Source organism: Tursiops truncatus, chromosome 3, assembly GCF_011762595.2.
Source record: "Tursiops truncatus isolate mTurTru1 chromosome 3, mTurTru1.mat.Y, whole genome shotgun sequence".
Classification (NCBI taxonomy): Eukaryota; Metazoa; Chordata; class Mammalia; order Artiodactyla; family Delphinidae; genus Tursiops; species Tursiops truncatus.
In genome coordinates this window covers 53,208,938-53,228,419 of record NC_047036.1, presented here as the reverse complement: position 1 = coordinate 53,228,419, position 19,482 = coordinate 53,208,938, and the positions used below count along the sequence as shown (strand labels likewise).

At 38.2% G+C, this 19,482-nt stretch overlaps 1 protein-coding gene across 6 annotated transcripts in view; it reads right to left on the bottom strand.

The window, feature by feature from the left end:
- MAST4 (microtubule associated serine/threonine kinase family member 4) overlaps positions 1-19,482 on the bottom strand; it is a 568,618-nt gene that overhangs the window by 51,629 nt on the left and 497,507 nt on the right. For all 6 annotated transcript variants that reach the window (XM_073802173.1, XM_073802174.1, XM_073802175.1 and 3 more), the window contains 6 exons: positions 16,565-16,643; positions 10,912-11,069; positions 8,878-8,953; positions 6,834-7,043; positions 2,956-3,057; positions 432-564 (listed from right to left, as the gene is read on the bottom strand). In XM_073802173.1, the coding sequence (XP_073658274.1) occupies positions 432-564; positions 2,956-3,057; positions 6,834-7,043; positions 8,878-8,953; positions 10,912-11,069; positions 16,565-16,643 (758 nt within the window). The remainder of the gene's footprint in view (positions 1-431; positions 565-2,955; positions 3,058-6,833; positions 7,044-8,877; positions 8,954-10,911; positions 11,070-16,564; positions 16,644-19,482) is intronic.

The window sequence follows — 19,482 nt, the reverse complement described above, 5'->3', positions numbered from 1 at the left end:
TGAACCTGATTTAAAGTTAATCTTCAGTTATCAGTTACCTGACTCCCAAATTACATTTAAATGTCACTTTTAAATTAAATGTAATTAATTCATTTACCAACATTTTCAAAACGTGCACCCTTGAGAAGAATCCAAAGGAGCTCTGCAAGAGAAAAAATACCCCCGGAGAAGATAGAAATCTAAACCCTTCTTGGATGCTCTGGAATTGTTAGGCTGATAAGACTCTAGGGTTCCAAGGTCTCTTCCCTACTCTAGTTAAACACAAAATTCAACATATAGTTCTTTCCTTTAAATCACAATTGGTCCCCAAATTTGGCCTTTTCAATAGACAGAGCCAAACCATGAGGAAAAAATAAAGACTTGCCACTAAGTTTTTCCATGAGGCCACGGTGCCTGAGCAAGTAAAAGTTTAGCCCCATCAGGGTACTCACCTTCCAGAGGATCTTTATTGAGACCCAGCTGGCTAATGATGTACCTGGGAATGTCAGTTTTGATACCCTGTCCTTCTTTTGCATGGCCTTCTGCTGCTTCCAATAGGTAGTAAAATTCTTCAGGATCAAATTCCTAGCAGAAGACAAACAGAGATGGATACTTCTTCGAGCCAAAATTGCAGTTTTATTACATAAACCACATTCACAGTAAACTTGCTGGATATACATGATATAAGTTATTTATACAGATAGAAGGCAGATGGATTACTTCATTTAAAAAGCATGTAATTTTCAGTTCATATTCAAAGCCTAATCATATTCTAAGATAATACATTTCAGTACTTGGTAACCCAAAGATAATTTCCATTTCCAACTTCCTTGTAATGTGACTTTGAAGGTACTAGGCTCCACTTAAGATATGTATCTTATTGAAAATGAACAGGTCGGAATTTGTAATTGTGCCTTTTTAGTAAAGTTTTAAAAATCTGTGAATCTCATCCAGAAGATTCAGTTTCTCTCTCTATACAAATAGCCACAAGAGAAATAATGTTAGGATGCATTTTTCTCAAAGGTTTTGTAGGAAACTCCCTTGGTACAGAGGTGTCCAAAAATATGAGAAAGAAAAATCCCCAAATTTTATCACCGAGCTCGAAAATTAAGTTATTAATATTCACATAATGTGAACATTAAGAAAGAAAACTATGAAATTAGTAACTCCAGTTACCTCTGTCTTCAGTAAAAATTTGGGAACACGTTTTTCCTAAGTATTTTACTTTATTTTGCTGTCTGTTGCTTCTAGTATGTAATAAAGATCTTAGGATCACATCACTCTAGATGGATGCCGCGGATTTATGTGTTGTAAACAATTATAGATTTAAAGCACAGTCACTGTTTTCAGTTAGATTTCCTAGATCCTCCCACTCCCAGAATTTTTCTCATTTTGATTAGTGCCCCATATAGGCAACTGTGGAATCTCAGTATTTCACCTGAGAATTACTCAAGTATTTCTAAAGGCCATATGAAAAAGCATGCTACAGAGTAAAGCCAAACCATTGTCCACGCTCAGTACCCTTTACATAAAACTACAACCAGAGACAAGGCAAGCCTGGGACTACAGGCCTAAGATGACTGGTCGGGGGAAACATTCCCTAAAACTCTCAAACTCCAGCTTCATTTGAGCTTTAAACATCATGGAAAGCAGCAACATCTTCAGATCTACTTCTAAGCTCACTTGTTTCTATCTTTGATAGGCTACATGTACTTTTCCTGTTTCTCTTCTGATTAAGAGTGATTACTGTAAAAAAAAAAGTCATTTCCCCTTTTAGGGCAACATCTCTCTTAGCATGTCTGCTGCCATCCAGAGAAGCAAGTTTTGATGCTAAATGGTATTTTCCCCCAAATTGAACAACTGCAGGGGAGTACAAGCCTGTGATGCATAATTCAAAAGGTACAACAGCAAGAGCAGGAAAAACTCAGTCTTCTGCCTGTATCTGCCAGTCACACAGTTCTCCTCCCCAGAGGCATCCTGAGTATTCTTTCCCTTTATCCTCCCAGAGACACTCACTGCTGAATGATGCTTTTGATTCTGTGATTCCAAGGGTCCCGGCCATTGATGGAAAGCCTTCCTCCACCACACACCTACCTTTCTCCTCCAGACTCACCATCCACCACATCTCACTATGCACAGGTATATGTTTACGGGGCTATAAACATTTCACTGTTATAGAAAACTATGAATCTTAATTAAAATAAGAGCAAAACCAAAGCAATATCACCATGTCTGTACATATGTGTACGTAAAATTCTGAAAAGCTGTATTGTACTCAGTGTTATAAATAACTATTGGCGAAACTTAAACGTGAGTTTTGACACTACGTTAAGCCCCATAAAACTATTCTTATGTTCGAAGCTTCGTCTTTGTTCAGTGTTGACTGAAATCTCAATCAAAATTACATAAAATAAAGCAAAGATTTTAAAACAGGAAAATGGTCACTGACTAAAGAAAGTTAATTGATAAAACAAACTAATCTTGGAAAGTCTCATTCCTTTAGGTCTGGATAAGGCCATACTGTATTCTCCGAATGGACTGCTGACTAGCACTTATTTCGAACATGCCACATTTTAAAAGTAACAATTATAACCACAGGTCACCGTATATCGTATCTCTCATTTCCCTCTCTCTTCATCTTGGCACTTCCAAAAAAGTGGGGTACAGAGAGTGTTCTAAGTGAGCTACAACATAGAAATTATGCTGAGATAAAGTCAAGCACATTATTTCATGATCACTTTTTAGGTTTGACCAGACTGTGATACAACTATCTCTTAACACAAGTCCTAGAACTTTTACTGAAAACCAGACAAGAAAAAGCACACACGGCTGTTGTCATCAACATTCACGTGTCGCTGTTTCTCTCGACTCTTTCTATTTAGCTCTTTGAAGCCAAATGCAATTGGAGCTTTCTGGTGGTCCCTGCTCTCCCACAGTTAACAATAAATAACAAAATCACCTCGAGGGGCAACTCACCAGGCACTCTAATAACCGAGCAGGACGGGCAATAACAATTAGGATCTTTCGAACTAGCTGTTTAATAAATGCCAATTCTCCACTTTCTGAACGATCATGAGCCTATGAGGAAGCAATGAAAAGAATGATGAGACAGAGCTGCTCCACTAAATGGGAAAGAAAATCAACAAAGCATGCTAATTAGATAGCTGCAAATATCCAAAAATTAAGCGACTTAGAAAATACTTTTAAAAGATGGAGAAGCAGACATTATCTCTACATAAATGGACACTATTAAACATCTACATCTACAAAATGGCTCTATCAGCTAAATTTTAATTGTAAAACTTTGATTTATTCTCTGTGTTAAAAATCAAATATTAGGGCTCTCAATGTGAACCATGAGTGAAGTACACATTAAAAGTTTATGACACACTGAGTACATGGTACAAGTAGAGTGGGCAGCTGACGAGGAACCTTGATTTTCCAGATGTAACTTCTTAAATGTATGAAATGGCTAACACAGTGAAGGACTGATTTTGTTAACCTGGGCATTTAACACATTAATGAAATATGTTTTATATATACAACACTATTAGCCTGTAAGTTAGTTATTTCATAATATGTAAGAAGTTGTACACTGCTTATTTCAAATGTTAGGTGAATACTGTTTATACTTGGATACATACATATGAATTTGATTTCACATAATGAATAAATAATACCTAGATACTCAACTCAGTAAAACTTAACTGACTCAAAATCTTCTAAAATTTTATTTTACATGTTGCCTGACATGTGAAATCTAAGCACAAAAGATATCTTGAGGACAGAACTTAGTTTATTAACAGTCATTTTAATTTTCAGTATTTTTTGAAGAAATGAGGTAAATCTGTATCAAGGCAGATATAAAACCAAAGTTTTAAAAGTTTAAATATAAACTCCTACACATGCTCACTTTCACGCTTTCTTAATTTTTATGATTTGCTTTCCTTCAAGGATTAAAAAAAAGTATCAAGGTGATGTTGGTGCAATAGAATATAATTTCATAGATATGGTAATAAACATTTAAAATCATTCTTGAAGGTGCTTTATTCTGACAAGAAGTGTCAGACCAAATCTATGAAAAATGATTATACTTAGGAGTAGTATGTTTACTAAATTTAAGTCATTAAATCAAAGGCAACTTTCCAAAATGTAGGTAGAGAAACCATATACAGGAAAAGCCAAAAAGCTAACATTTAAAAGAAAAAACACAGAGAAAATGACCACTGGTGAATAACTGTAGAATAGAATGTGTTTAAAGACAGCCAGGTGTTAACTATAACTATAGGTCCTAGTAACCAGTAAGGATGTCAGGACACATACGAGGAGACATACATAATATTTAAACTGTCTTTAAGTTTTCTTTTCATTTTTTGTTTTGTAACAAAAACGGGTTTAGGAAGATTCAGTGAATGCCAAGAAATAAGGTTATATGTCTTCTTTATAGTTTATCCTTAATCAAAACTAAACAGAAACCCTTAAAGATGAAGCCAAAAAAACCCACCTAACTTCTGGATTGATCATCCTCTTACTATAATAATTACTGCTTTATAAATTAAGGAATATAAAGAAAATCTAAAAAGCCTAAACATGTTTGGGTGGTCTCTTCAAGGAGAAACAAGAACTTTATATCTTAAAAAATTAAAAATAGCTCAGATTATACAAATTCCATTTCAAAAATGGTAAAAATAATCAGTTCATTCCAACTTCTTACTTCTGAGAATTATCAGCCGCAACCGAGGCCAAAACATACAATGAATTACACTGACACAAATACTATTTTGTCTACTATCAATAGGGGAGATGGGAACTCTGTTAAAACAACACCAAACAAAACCACACGCTCAGCATGAGAAGAGAAATAGTTTAGTGGCTGCCGGCAGCAGGCTCCAGCATTTCTGGATTCCCTGTGTTTGTACTTTAAGTGTTGGTCAGTATCAAAAATACGGAGACTAAGATTTGAGAGCAGGTTATAGCTTCCTGCGCATTTTATTTTCTTTGGCTAAATACACCTAAGTGAAAAAAAGAATGGAGACATAAAAGCTTTCCTCTGGAATTGACCTAGACCTCAGGGCTTTAAAAAGGCATCAGTTAAATCAAGCTACTCAACCTCAGGGGGACTTGGCCTGAGTGTGCAAAGGATTGACCATGGGAACAGTGGCGGGGAGACAGGCTAGGCGGGCACACAATGTCATGGCTGGGAACTGACAATAATTGCATCGACGGGAAGGCAAAGCCAGGCCTCACAATGTGATTCTATCCAAAGGAGCAAGGTCCCCTGCGACCTGTTAGCTCCAAACTCTGGAAGGACACTGTGAATATGATTCTGAAGACAGTTTTAATTTTCACAAAAGCACTGAAGGAAAATGTTTATCTGTGAAAATAAATAAGAAAACATCCTTATTCAAACCTGACAACGCTCTTTATGTTACACACGTATACATGCTTCTCTGCCCAAGAGAGAAATTTCTCTAAAAGTCAACAATGTTAATCTATTACATGGTGCATTCAGATGATTTTTGAAACCCTAAGATTTTTTTAGTTGCCATGAAACAACCTGCCAAGTCTATCATACAGAAACAAAATTAAGTGGGGGATTTCAATGTAAATAGCTTCAGCTTTGGGTTCTACCCTTTTCAGGGAATGCCTATGAAGGAATGAACCACAGAACTTAACCAGTAATTATGGTAATAGCCTGGGACTGAACTATGGAATTAAGGAAGAAGTATCTCACAGAGGTAAATTAATTTTCCTCATAATTTATAGTAGAATTGGTCCATGACAAATTGGAAATTGACAACAAAACCTGAAGACAATGTGTTCATCCAAAAACAGTCTGAGAAACATTCCCCTAGTGAGCTGCAAGAGGTTGAAATGTGAGAAATGGGAACGGAGCATAGAAAACTCTGTTGGGAGGTTTAGAATGGAAAAGGGAGGAAAACTGGTGGCTGCTAGTTAGAGAGGGATCATCTCATCTTGCCACAACTAAATTCAGTATGAGCAAGGACAGATGGATTTCTAGAAAATTAGGATGCCAATATTTTCTTTCAGTTCCATGCAATGATTTACACAATCATGCTTAGAGAAAACCACCTACGGTTTTATTTACATGGGCATAATGTATGCCAATGGGATACAGAAATACAATATATCCAAACATATCGGCTAAACAGGTTTTACTTGTAGGCTGTGGCTGATAGATTTCAGTCAGGACAGCAATATTATGCATTAATTTGCATTCCACTATACACACTCCCTTCCTGTCCTGGGTGTTATCAGGAGCTAGGATTGCAAGTGTTAGGCCTGGAAGGGGCCTGTGTTTATCTGTCATTTTAGAAATTGGATATTTTGTTAGAAGAAAAACTGACACTAATGAAAATATAAGTTGCCATTTACTACCCAACACCACCTGCAGGTTGATTAATAGGACACATGGCCTGGAAGAAGCCAGCAATTTTCCATTTAGCTTTTCCAGATATTAGAACTAGATTGCATCATCAAATAATGTACATACGCTCAGGCAATTTCTAACTTTATGGTTAAGGAGGGGAAAAAAAAAACCACTGCTTCAAAATCCTTCACAATCCACTTATCCTAGAGCCATAGATTGTTGGGACCCAAGGTTCCTGTAAAGGTTATTAACATTAACTTTCTATTACTCTAAATGTTGACCAGAATCCATTCACAGCAAGTAGCAATCAATTTTTTTTTTTCTTCTTCCTCTTCGCTTCCCTGGAATATGAACTCTGTCTCATGGCTAAAACTTTCTGAGCAAATGCTCTCATAAAAATTTTTCTTATTTCAGGGGAAAAGCAAAACAAAGCAGAAAACTTTATAAGGTGTAGGGTCTATACCTCATGTAGCAACTTATCTAATTTGTGCTGCAATTCAAGGAAGTATCGTGAGGTGATGAGACCCTGGTGGGATTTATCCAAGCAATCACGAGCCAGTTCAATAATCTGATGGTGAGTGAAACTAAGCACTCCATCTGCGAGGGGGAGGACGTGGTCCGGGGAGTAGCTGGTGATTATTTCCTTTAGGCGCTCTTCCATCTGAGCTGTAGCCTGTTTAGAGATGACAGGCACACACGGATGTAATACAAGGAAACATAAATGTAAACAACTCAATAGTCACATTTATCTAGCATTTACATAGACCTCTACAAGTTATTAAATAGAATTCTAGAAATTAAATTTAAAAGAAGCCTCCCTTCTGTAAGATACTATAATGGTACATATATATCATTATACACTTGTCAAAACCCACGGAATATACCACACAACAGAGAACCCTAATGCAAACGATGGACTTTGGGTGATTATGACGTGTCAGTATAGGTTCATCGATTATAACAAACAGACCACTCTTCGGCTGGGGGTGGCGGGATGTTGATGGGAGGGGGCTGTGCATGTGTAGGGTCAGGGAGCATTTGGGAACTCTCTGTACTTTCTGTTCAATTTTGCCATGAACCTAAAAACTAAAGTCTATTTGGAAAAAAAAAGAAAGAAGCAGCAGCAGCAGCAGCGGCCTCACCATGTGGGAAAAAGATCTGAGGTATATAGGAGAAACTGAATCTCCCAGGGTGATAATTACTTTTTTCCTCTGCCCTATCAAATGTAAAGTGGTACATGTAAGCTTCTCCAAATAACTCAGTATCTGTGAATCGCTGTGCTCTCATTTCAGATCTTGGGCTCTTTCAGATAGATTGCCAAAAATATCAAATATTGTAGCTCTGTTTTTACCTATTCAAAAATCAGGATCGTTGCTGGAGTTCCACAGCGTGGACCAAGAGTTTGTTCCTTTGGTTGTGTTTTAATGTACTAGGAACAAGCATCCTATACCATCCTTACTCATACCTCAAAAAGCTACATCATGGGCAAATGGCCAAGGGGATTCCCTTGGTAACATAAATCTAAAATTTCCTTCCCAACTTTTATTTCATTCTCTGGGATCCCCGACTGCCTAATCAATGTTCCTTGCCTGCATTAATTGTATATGCTGGGAGACTCCCTCTGCCTCCTGTTCCCTTCTAAAATCCTAACCAGTATTAACTAGTAGAGTCAGGATCTATTTCCCTGGTGAACAAGTGACATGTGATAAATGGCTAAAATGGCTGTAATCAATGAGATCAATGTTGGGTTCATTCCAAATAATAAGTACTCTACTCCTGATTTATGAAGCCAAAGATTTCCTTTTGCTCTATTGCCTAGGGTTACAAAGGTGATGGGGGAGGGACAGGAACAGAATGGAGAAATTGCTTCTCCCGAATGTGTAGGAACACGCTGGTGGAAAAGCTGTGGAGACGAGGTGACGGGAGCTCCCTGCAGCCAGGGCATCCGGCAACAACCCTTCGCCAAGGCCTCTCTGGCTCAGTCCAAATTGCTGGTCTAACAGGGAACACTGCAACTGGACCTTTCCTTCTAAGAGGGTTAGACGCATGATTGCTAAAGAGATTGGAAGCCACAGAAAAGAAAAATTGGGTGAAAAAAGTAAAAGACTTTCGTGACACGTACCAACTTACAGGCTTCTGAGGAAGGAAAACAATTTCTGCTTGACCATACAGCAGCAGGCCCAGAACATGGGCAGAAGGAGCACCAGAGTCCAGAGGCCTTTCAAAGCTGACGCTCTCTGGAGTACCTCACCAGGCTCACCCAGTGGGTAGGACAACCAGTGGCACTCACGTTACAGCCAGTTCAGCCCACGGAATGTGTGGCTAGTTCTCGGCAGCTTTTAAAAATGTTTAGTGGTTTTATCTTTCTAAAGAAGGCTATGGTGCTATTTTATAAAGAGAGTCATCAATGGACTGGACCATGACTTCCCACGACAAACACCTTACAGATGCTAAACCTAGGTTGCCCATTTGTTTAGATGCTAGGCATCTTCAATTCAACTCATTACCTTTGGGAATCTTTCCTTGTAGACATGGTTCATCATAATTATTTCATGGTCACAGCAGGCAGGAGAGCGTCCAGGGCTGCAAGCAAAGCAAATTACCCTTTTAAACTTGCCACAGCATGAAATGAAAATAAGCTTTTCACTTATAAACAATTGGTTGCATCAAAAGTACTATGCAGTCTTTGTAAGAAAAGTATATTAGGTAATAAACTACAAAATCAGTCATTAGCACGCATACATACTCACAAACGCACAGAAACCCTGAATAGTGTTCATAAAGAAAGCTCCAGAAGTGGAATGCTGCAAATTAATTATAGCTACAATATAAAGGTTCAGAAAACGCTCTTAAATTGTGATTATATTTTGTATGTGGCATGCGTTTGCGTGGTTCTAGAAACCAATTAATGAACTGCAATATAAAAGAAGACAGGGTAGCTACAAACAGCAACATCTGGGGCACGCTGAACTGTATAATTTCACACTTTCATCAGACACCTGCGCTCTGCCACGTACCACTGAAGAGGTTTAAGAGTTTTCCATGGCACAGGTGTCACCACTGAAATCCATTTTCTGGCCTGGCAAATATTTATTTGGGATGCTGAGGAAGGCATTGTGTACAGTACTAGACACAGGCATACAACTCTGTGTTTTCTCTATTTCAACAGTAGGTGCCTGTTCTTTCCTAGTGGTATACAGTCGGGCAATTTCAGTGTGAGTTTATATATTCCACAGAGGACATAGCTGCTTGTAGTAGATATCCTAGGGACTCCTTTCATAAAACCAAAAATGGCACCCATGTGGTAAAATACGATGAATGAATATGTATTGAATGAACACAGCTCTAAATGGATTCGTAAAATTGGTCTTTTATTCCATATCTCAAAATAATCTAACACAATTATGCCATGTAGCTGCTTTTACTATATGACACTAAATAAGAAGGGTACAAAGGGAAAACCCTTCTCAGAAAACTCTGATGTTCAACTGAACACCTGACAAACTATGTTTTACAATAAACCTTAATATATCAAAGCGGACCAGTTCTACAGCATGAAGATCTCATACTGTGGAGGACCTGAAGAAGGACTACCCTGCTCCCCTTGCAGAGAAGGACCTGTTGTCCAGCTGCTGGGATTGCAGAAGGCTTCAGCTGCCAGTCCCTTCAAGGATGGCCTCAGCTACAGAGCCCCCTCACCCAAGGCCATGTCCTTCCCAGGGTACCACATCCCAGGTCTGAGGCAGGGATATAAAGGAAGGGCCATCTGGCCCAGAGGGACAGCTCTGATGGGTCGTGTCATCCCTAGAGCTCCCTGTGGGGTGGGCTGCAGCTGTCAGGTCTGCACTGCAGCTAGATTTCTCCCTCTGCCCAATCCTGCTTCCTCCCTAGCTCCCACAGACGTACTTCCCAAGCAATCCCTAATAAACATCCTGGTCTGTGTTATAGAGTCTGTTTCCTGAAGAGCCAAACTGTGATATACGTAATTTTTTGAGACAAGGCCAAAACAAAACTGGCTCTACTCAATGTCAAATGGACTACATATGGTACCCACAAAATACAAGGGATACAAACTCCTAACAATTTGCTCCTAATCCTGGAGAAAGTAAGACTTGTGATGGGAAGAAAGAATGGAAGATCTGGGTGGCTTTTCGTTAAGTGGAATCTGAATTCCACATGAGAACCCAAACGTGCTGTCCTTCCTTTTCAGCCAAGCCTCTTCCTCGTAAAATATTAATTGATGTCGCACCATAATTAGATGGTCTTGAAATTTCCAATGGCTCGAAGTTTCTCTAGGTGGTCCCTGTAGCCCATCACGGTTACTGCTACCACAGCAATTAGCAAATTGTAAGGATTTAAAAGAAAAGTACTAAGATGCCTTTCAAGGGTAATTCACAATATCACGTGTAGATGGAAAACTATATATAGTAGTTCATAAATTAATTAGCACATATATGAATTACAGGACCAAAAGTCTTCCCTTGAAATGGTTGAAAAGAGATTATCCAACTCCTTGAAATTTTTCAATCAGGGCTACAAACCTCAGACTTCGGGAACGGGGGCGCATGGGTGTATTCCTGCATCTGTTCTCTGTGGCGATGCTTTCGGTGGTACAAAAATGTTTTGATAAGAAGTGTAATTCGTCTGGTGTTGGTTGATATGGTAACTGGTGCAACTTCTCCTGGGAGGAGCAGGATGACTAAAACAAACCAAAGTGAGGTTTTAGGACTAAAATTAAAGAAATTCTTTGAATGAATATGAGATCACAGCATTAAATTTTGTTATATCACCGTTTTATACTACATCCTTTCCATGTAATAATTACAATAGCCAGTGCCTCAATGTATACCTTGATGTTGTCTCTGGGAGGTCAAAATGGCTTCCATATTTCACCTCATTTGTCTATAAGATAATTTCCCCAAACAAAGCTTACTCTCTGGAGAAAACCCAGGCTCTGAAAATGGATAGGACCCAGTCAAAGCCACAGCAAGAAAGTGACAATTGGAGTAAGAATTTAGGTTCATTAAATGACAGATTAGTTCACATTGGTATCCTTGCTTCTACCACTCGCCACAAACACTGTGACTTTTAGGTAAGTAACATAAAATGAATTCTGTGATGTATGGTCGTAAATAGGTAATGGGATCTCTCTTTACAAATCAGGCTATCCTTTGATGCAATTTCCATCAATATGTGTCCTGGGTAAAAAGGAGAGGGGATAAAGAAGATACTTGTCTTACTAATGCCATTGTTTTAAAAATTGGAATTTTCTATTTCTGTCTTCTTTGGCTTAGGTTTCTTTAAAAAAAAAAAAAAAAAAACCTTCAATGGTGGTGAGTTTTTTGTCCCTTGAATATAGATTTGCTCTTTGAAAATTGTCACTCACCACTTGGAGCAAAGTAAGGTAGAAAAGGTGAATGGCTAAATAATGCTGCTTTTAATCAATCTGAGAAATATAACTATAAAGCAAAGTGATTGCTTTTTTTCTTTGTTTTTATTGAGAGGTGAACTCTTTAAGCATTCTAACAAAAGAGATGAGGAATGTCTGAGTAATGGAAACACAGGTAGAATAAGCATATTTTGAAAGATACCCCTCATTTGAATATTCCATTCTAGCAGGGTTTTTTAATTTAAAAAAAAAACAAACATGCCACACTAAGAGCACACTTCATAAACACTGCAGCATCACAATGCAGTAACTAGAAATTAATGACTAAAGCTTAAAAGTATCTTTATACCTTGAAACCTTGAAATTATAAAACACCTTCTAAGTAGATACTGAGATAAACAGGACTTTTTACAGTGTAATGAGATTATTTTATAAACTATAAAAATGAGAACACTACTAGAAAGACTTATGAGGTAAACCAAAGCTCTATTCACAAAGTACAGGTATAGTCTTAAATACTGTCACTACAGAGAAAGAAATAAAACACACATAAACTAAGTCAACTCAAGACATCAAGTAAAAGAATAAGAAAATCAATGTCAGCAGGAGAGAAGCAGCAGCGATAAAAGCAAAGATGATGAAATGAGCAAACAGAAAAACAGAATTAAGGATTTGTACATATGTCTCAAAGGTAAAGCAATGTCCACAATTCTGAATCCAAGAATTCAAAACCCCCAAACCCAGAAGTTTGTTCATAAGTATACAGTAATCCTTTTTGGTGGCAAAGCATTAATTGAAGTGATGGAAAGCTATTTAAAATATGTATTTAATCCACTTAGCATGAATGTTGATTCAGGTTGCTGTAGAAATATTAATGTAGTTGATTCTGAGCTGCTGACCCAGTTGCTGTTGAGCTGTTATGTACAGTACAGGGAAGATCATGTTACCTTTCTAAAATGTGAAAGTTAATTCCAAAAACACACCAGGCTCAAGAGTTTCACATAAGGTACTACGGACCCGTGCTTGCATGGCAAGGACACAAGCTACTTCAGGAGGGTGGTTCCCTCTGTGGAGTGAGGGAAGAGAAAGGGAATGGGTGCGAGGGATTTTAGCTGTATTTTAATGTTTAATTTATTTTAAAAGTTTATTTAACAAAAAGCTGTAGCAAATATAACAAAATATTAACACGTGCTAACTCTAAGATGAAAATTTTGTGGTTATACCATATACATAACCACATAACTGAACTCCATAGGGAATATGCTCTGGGCTTACTGATGGGGATATGTTAAAATGAATGAGGAGGTGGGATAAGTAAGTATTAGAGAAGTGAGAGGCAAGGGGCTTCTCTGGGGAGAGAGCTTCTCTCTTCTCAGTTGGAACAAACAAGGTGTAAATGGGAAAAGGGTGACACCGAACCCAAGCGACGCCGAGATGAGTTTATGGAACTGGGAACAACTGTAGGCTCTCCAAATGGCCCAGGGATTCAAAAGGTACCAAACAGGGCCCCAAAAGTGAGTCAATAATGGACAGCAGAGAAGTCCAGGGGTCAGTTTCAGCAGAGGTCAGGAACTCAAAGGAGAACTTGTGAGTCCAACAGAGGCTGCAGGTGTCATCCTCAGGACCTCATATACTTACTGAAAAGATACTTCCGCTGGTCAACGCATCCTTGGGACAGCACTTTTACTAGAGTTTCAAGAATTAGTTTGGGAATTTCCCAATAAACTGAGTCCCATGACTTTATATTTCTAGTATGTTCTCTAAGTGTGATGCCAGTGAGTCTCACCACCCAACTAGTTTGCATATGACTTCTGACTATATGAAAAATCAAATCCACTTTCAAAGAGTGAAGATTTACAGAAAAAAACTGTGCTTCTAGTTCTCAAGGCAATAAGAAGAGCTCCCCCAAAAATGTTCTGAGTAATGGTATCATTCAAATAAACATTTGGTCTCTCAAGATAACCATTTTGCAAGGGACGGTATCCATATGCATGTGTAATTTTCCACTTGTTATTTATTAAAAGTAATATTATTTTATAGTCATACCTTATATTTATAGGTATTTATTTTCATATTTCCATTCTTTCCCTCAGCAGAAAATAATTCATCTGGTAAGAAATACATGGGAGATGTCCTCCTACTGCTTCAATTCCGTATTACTTATATTCAAATTAAAAATTATGTTCTGAATATTATCTTGGAAAAGCTCTGCAAATTAATTTTAACTACAAAATTTGAAGTTAAGAGAAGCTGCAATAGTAAATATTCTGTGGAAGGACTGATTAACTCCACATGGCCAAATCTTTCCAATTTCAGAATAGAGCATTTTAACAGTTGTGAATTTTGCAGTTTACATAATATCCAAAGGATCAAGACATGGCGTTTACCTTTCAGGGTTAGTGATTCTGGAATTCAGCTAACAACAATTATCTGTAAAACTTAAGCTGCATTTTCAAAGTGTCTGTAACTTATTTGTACATATTCTGTGTTTTCATCTTAAGAAACAACTAAAATGCATTTCTAATTAGCTACAACACAACCAGTTAGCCCAGAAAATGAGACTCTAAGAGTGATTCAGGTTAGATTTAGAAAAGAAGAAAATGCAACTCCTAAGCAGTTTTGCACAATGTTCGCCCTAATATATGAAGGGCGAGAACATAAAGAAACTGGGGGACATGAGAAGCAGCATTTTAGATTTTCAATTAGCATTTTTTTTTTTTTTTTTGCAGTACGCGGGCCTCTCACTGTTGTGGCCTCTCCTGTTGCGGCGGAGCACAGGCTCCGGACGCGCAGGCTCAGAGGCCATGGCTCACGGGCCCAGCCACTCCGCGGCATGTGGGACCTTCCCGGACCGGGGCACGAACCCGCGTCCCCTGCATCGGCAGGTAGACTCTCAACCACTGCGCCACCAGGGAAGCCCTCAATTAGCGTTTTTATCAATAACCAATAAGGAGAAAAAATAGCCAAACTTCTGGGCAACAGAACCTACACTCCACAGATTTAACAGTTCCTTTGGTCTTTTGGTAAAAAGGTTAATTTTGAAAGTTAAAATTTGATTTTGAAGGGAAAAATAGGAATAAGAGATCAAAAATTATACGATACTACCTTCTTCAATAAAATAAACACTTAAGAGAAAAGCTGCCCTACCTCTGGGCAGAAGCTGTTAGAAACACAGAATACATGTGTGTGACTAAAAATTGTCTCAGGAAGCTTTCTCTTTAGGCATATATGCAAGTCAGGGACAGCAGTGATTCCATTATGACAGATGGCGAGGTCAGATTTATTCATTATCAGGTTTGTTTTAAGAAATACCTTGTAAATTCCTTAAAAAAAAGCCAAGCGCCTAGAACCCTTACTTGTATTCTTATTGCTACGACAAGGGGGTTAGTAGACAGCCCTTCGGTTCATTCTCTGTGCCTCAGAGTTTCGATCCATAAAATGATGACGATAATGACAACCACATTATGAGGTATGTTTCTACAATTAAGCCAATCAATGCGTTGTAAGTAGTGAGACTAGTACCTAACACATAATAAGTATTTATAAAAATATAATTTCCAAAGTAATCTGTACCAAATGGGGTCCAATTCTATGTAGCTCACCTTTGCTTTTTGGATTCACTTTTTAAAATAATGTATGATTTACTAGAGATGGAAAGAAGAAAGATCCTGTGTTCTCCCCTATTTTTCTTGCAAAAGAGAAATTTCTGTATCCAAACTATAATAAAACTTGACTGAAGGGCAAAGCAAGGCGATATAGTAAAAATAAAAAGGATTTAGAGTCAAGGAACATGATACACATTTGGGGCATGGGGAGGATTCAGTGAGAGTATGTACGAGTAAGCCACAGGGGACAAGTACTCTGTTTACTGGTGGTTGGGTTCTAATCGGAGACACTTAGGAGTCTAGGGAAGAACACCACTTAAAATTTGAAAATTATTCTTTTTGCTTTTTGGTCAATCAATTTCAGCGTTCATGTTCACACTGTGGCGGCCCATACTTTCAACATCTGAAATATGTGTATAACTGAGTCACTTTGTTGTACAGCAGAAATTAACACAACATTGTAAATCAACTATACTTCAATTTTTAAAAAGTAAAATAAATAAATAAATAAAGCTCTGTGGAGACAAATATCTCACAACATCACTAATTTAAACTGAGAAAGCATGTATCTGACCCACTGAATCACTTCTAGTCATTGCTAGGGCTCCTGTTGAAATGTAGTTTGTGGCAAGAGTATCCCTTCTTCCTCTATCCTATTTTCATTGTTTCATCTTGTCTCTTTATTGATCTTAATCTACTACTAAGTTCTTTTAGTCTCTCCTTAAAAGAAAGTTCTTATCCAGAAGGCACAGATTTAAGGCTTGACATTTTTTTCCTTTGAATGAGAAAAACTAAAAAAAAAACCTCTGCATATAAGCCACACAAGAAAAAAAAAACGACCCAGGCCATCAAAGTTTAATGGCATTTTCAGTACTAATAGCACTGGCATGGAGCCAAAGCAATGAAACCAGATTGTGTTTCCTCCTCCCACCCAAAACACCAAAGAGTATGAAAAAGAAAGCTCCCAGTCTCCTCCCAACTGGTGATCCGGGGACTCACTCAACTTGTGCATCATAGTTTAAAAGCGTGCAGCAAAAAGTATGTCCTTTTAATGTTTGTCAGCTCATCATCTGATGTGTTGCCTGCTCTGAGGGGCAGATATGCAGAATTTATCCTTTCCTTCCTATCAGGAAGCACCCAGAGAAAGCACTGCCTGTGTAAGAGCTCTGGGGTGTGAGAGAGGAAAAGTCGGGCACTTACAGAGACCGTGGAGCTGGGCGTGTTTGTCCCATAGCCAGAGGAGGGGAGAGAAGCCAAGGACCAGCGGCGTCCATCAGTCCTGGTGAGAAAGTGAGATTAGCTTAGGCCAACACTGGATTACGGTTACATAGGAACCCCAGGGAAACCGAGTATTTTTAGTTGAACAAATGACACAAACACAGTCAGTGAGGATGTGGAAATGTTCAGCAAGGGCCAGAGTAAACAAACGTTATACAGCAGGTTGACTTTTATTTAAAGTGAATCAATACACCCAAACAAGCAGAAAGTGAATGGGGTGGTCCATATTATTGATCTCTCACTAATACACTTTGACAAAATGAATACGAGGGATAATTACATCAGTCAGACTCAGCAGATTCCGATGAATAAAAACAGAAAGAGAGGAGGAAAAAACACTCTTATCTGGAAACTGATAACCGGGGCCATGATCTTCGGAAGGGCCTGCATTCCAGCATGGTACAAGAGCCTGTGGGGACTTCCATTGCATCCTCAGGACTTGCTGCTTATTATTTTCAAGGGAGCAGTCCTACTCATCACACCGAGGGGAGAAGGGATCAGGGGGCTCAAGACCGGCTCAAGCCTTAAGTGGCAAATCATTTGAGCACTAAGAAAGTGACTGACCTTGCGCACAGACTCTCTTAAGAGTTATCATACCTTCTGACACGACCTGGCTTTATAAAGTGTTCCAGCAAAAGCCTCTTGCAGGGTTTATGAGTATGCAGCCCAGCTCTAGCCAGTGAGAGGGAGTGAAGAATGAAAATTCTCCACTAGTGATAGAACCTAATGCAAAGAGTAGGGTTACCTGCCCTAATCGTAGAGGCAAAGCTGTCAGGAGTCTTAACAGAGTACGGTTTTTATCTCCAAGTCGTAACAGGATGGAGAGCTTCTGGGTTGAACTCTGGCTATGAATTATAGTCATTACAAGGGTCTCAGATGAGTTGCTGAAGGAGCAAAGACAACACTGTCGCTAAGGCAAGGGGACACCGGAAAGTCAATGTTCTGAAATCTCTGGCATTCCAGAACCATTCATTTACTAGCAATTTTGAGTGGACTATGCCTTCAAAATCACATAACAGCATGAAAACAAATATACACACATTTGCCACGAGGAATACAGGAAACACATACTTTTCTAAAGAGCTACACTGCTTTCTTAGATGCCGGATCATGTGTAGACCTTCTGTAACTCATGATTAGATTAATTTACCAAATGAGAGACAAGAGTAGACCAAATTTACCACAGACACATTCACAATAAGTTGAAGTCAGGGAATTCACCAGCATTCGACTTGAATTTGAGAAATGTCACAATCAGATGTTTATGTAAAAAACTGACATTTTAGCCTAAATTACAGTCAAGGGAGAATACAATCATAGGCCACCAGGGATGTTGCCTCCGATAAATGCAAATGGTCCACAAAGACAAAATGGGGAAATTCAGGTGGACAAATCACAGAAGTAGTACAATGTTAAGATTTTGGTAAAATTTACCTGTCGTTTCTGTGACCACGATTGGAGTACAATTGAATCAAGTATGTTTTTTTTTAAAAAAAGAAGCAAAATAAGATGTTTGTAAATATACCAGATAAAAGGAATGAAAAGAAATAAACCACATGTTCTCTAGAAATAATTTTATACTACTGAAAATGTTAAAAGAAAAGAATTCTAAAAACATGCTTATAAAGACATCTGACCATCAATTAAATGGACACAGGTTGGATCTAGTTTATTTACCTAATTATTAAAGACTTAACCCATTCCTGGACTTTCTATTTTAAACACCTCCAATTTTTAAATGGACTTGTTCAGTCCATTTAATAGCAATTATCAGAAACTAGTCTCTGGAAAGAGTGAGGGACACAATTTCCCCCACCATGATTTTGCTTTGTGATTCCTTAACTCTCCTTTCCCTCAGGTATCAATGAACATATTTCAGATGAATGAACAACTCCAAGAGGAGACATGTTCTTATTAGTTCTGAAGCATAAATTACATTTGCTTACTCTGGAAAACACACAACTAGAAAGATGTTTCAACAAGAATATGCTCAGTACTCTGTGCAGCCACGGACCAGAAATAAGTTATGTCTCATAAAGTTCTCCAAGTTGTCCGTGTCTATTTCCTCAAATGGAGCACAAAGGACCACTGCATTTTCATTACCATGACAACTGCACATGAGAAATTCCTATATATGCTATATACAGTGCTTAAGAGAGAGCATGCCCTTTTTTGAAGAAAGCTATCACACAAGTATAATTTGGATCCTACTAACAATGTTCTCTTTTCTTTGCAGCAGCTACCAGTAAAATGTTACCTGAAAACAAGAGTACATTCTTGCCAAAGCAACAAGGCTTTTTTGAAAAGAGTGCTTTCTTTGTGGGTGGAAATCTTAATGTTACACGAAATGAAAAAGTAAGAAGGGAAAAACACCTGATGGGAACACAGGATACAAAGAGATTGGCAAACAAAACACAAAAACAAACCCCCCCCCCAAACCAAAAAACCCACATCATTTCAACACTAACCACAAAAAGTTAGATTAATATGGTATACAACAAAGGAAGAAAGAAAAGTCCCTATTACAACTGTATGAAGAGGAAGATTTCTTTGTTTGTTACAGTCATCTGGTGTGAAACATTTTATGGTCTAGCTGATACTGGAACAAGATGAATTATGCCAGTATAATGCAACCAGAGTAACTCTGCCCACCAGTGCTCAACAAGTGTCTCATGACCTGACCTCTCAGCAGGCAGGTATGTTCCAGTAATTTGCTTACGGAAATATGTTCTGAGATTTAACCTGATAAATAACAGCTAGACAGCTAGGAGACATCCACAACGATTATTCAGGGCTCTATTTCCTTTTTTAAATTTTTTTAAAATTTTTAAAAATTTATT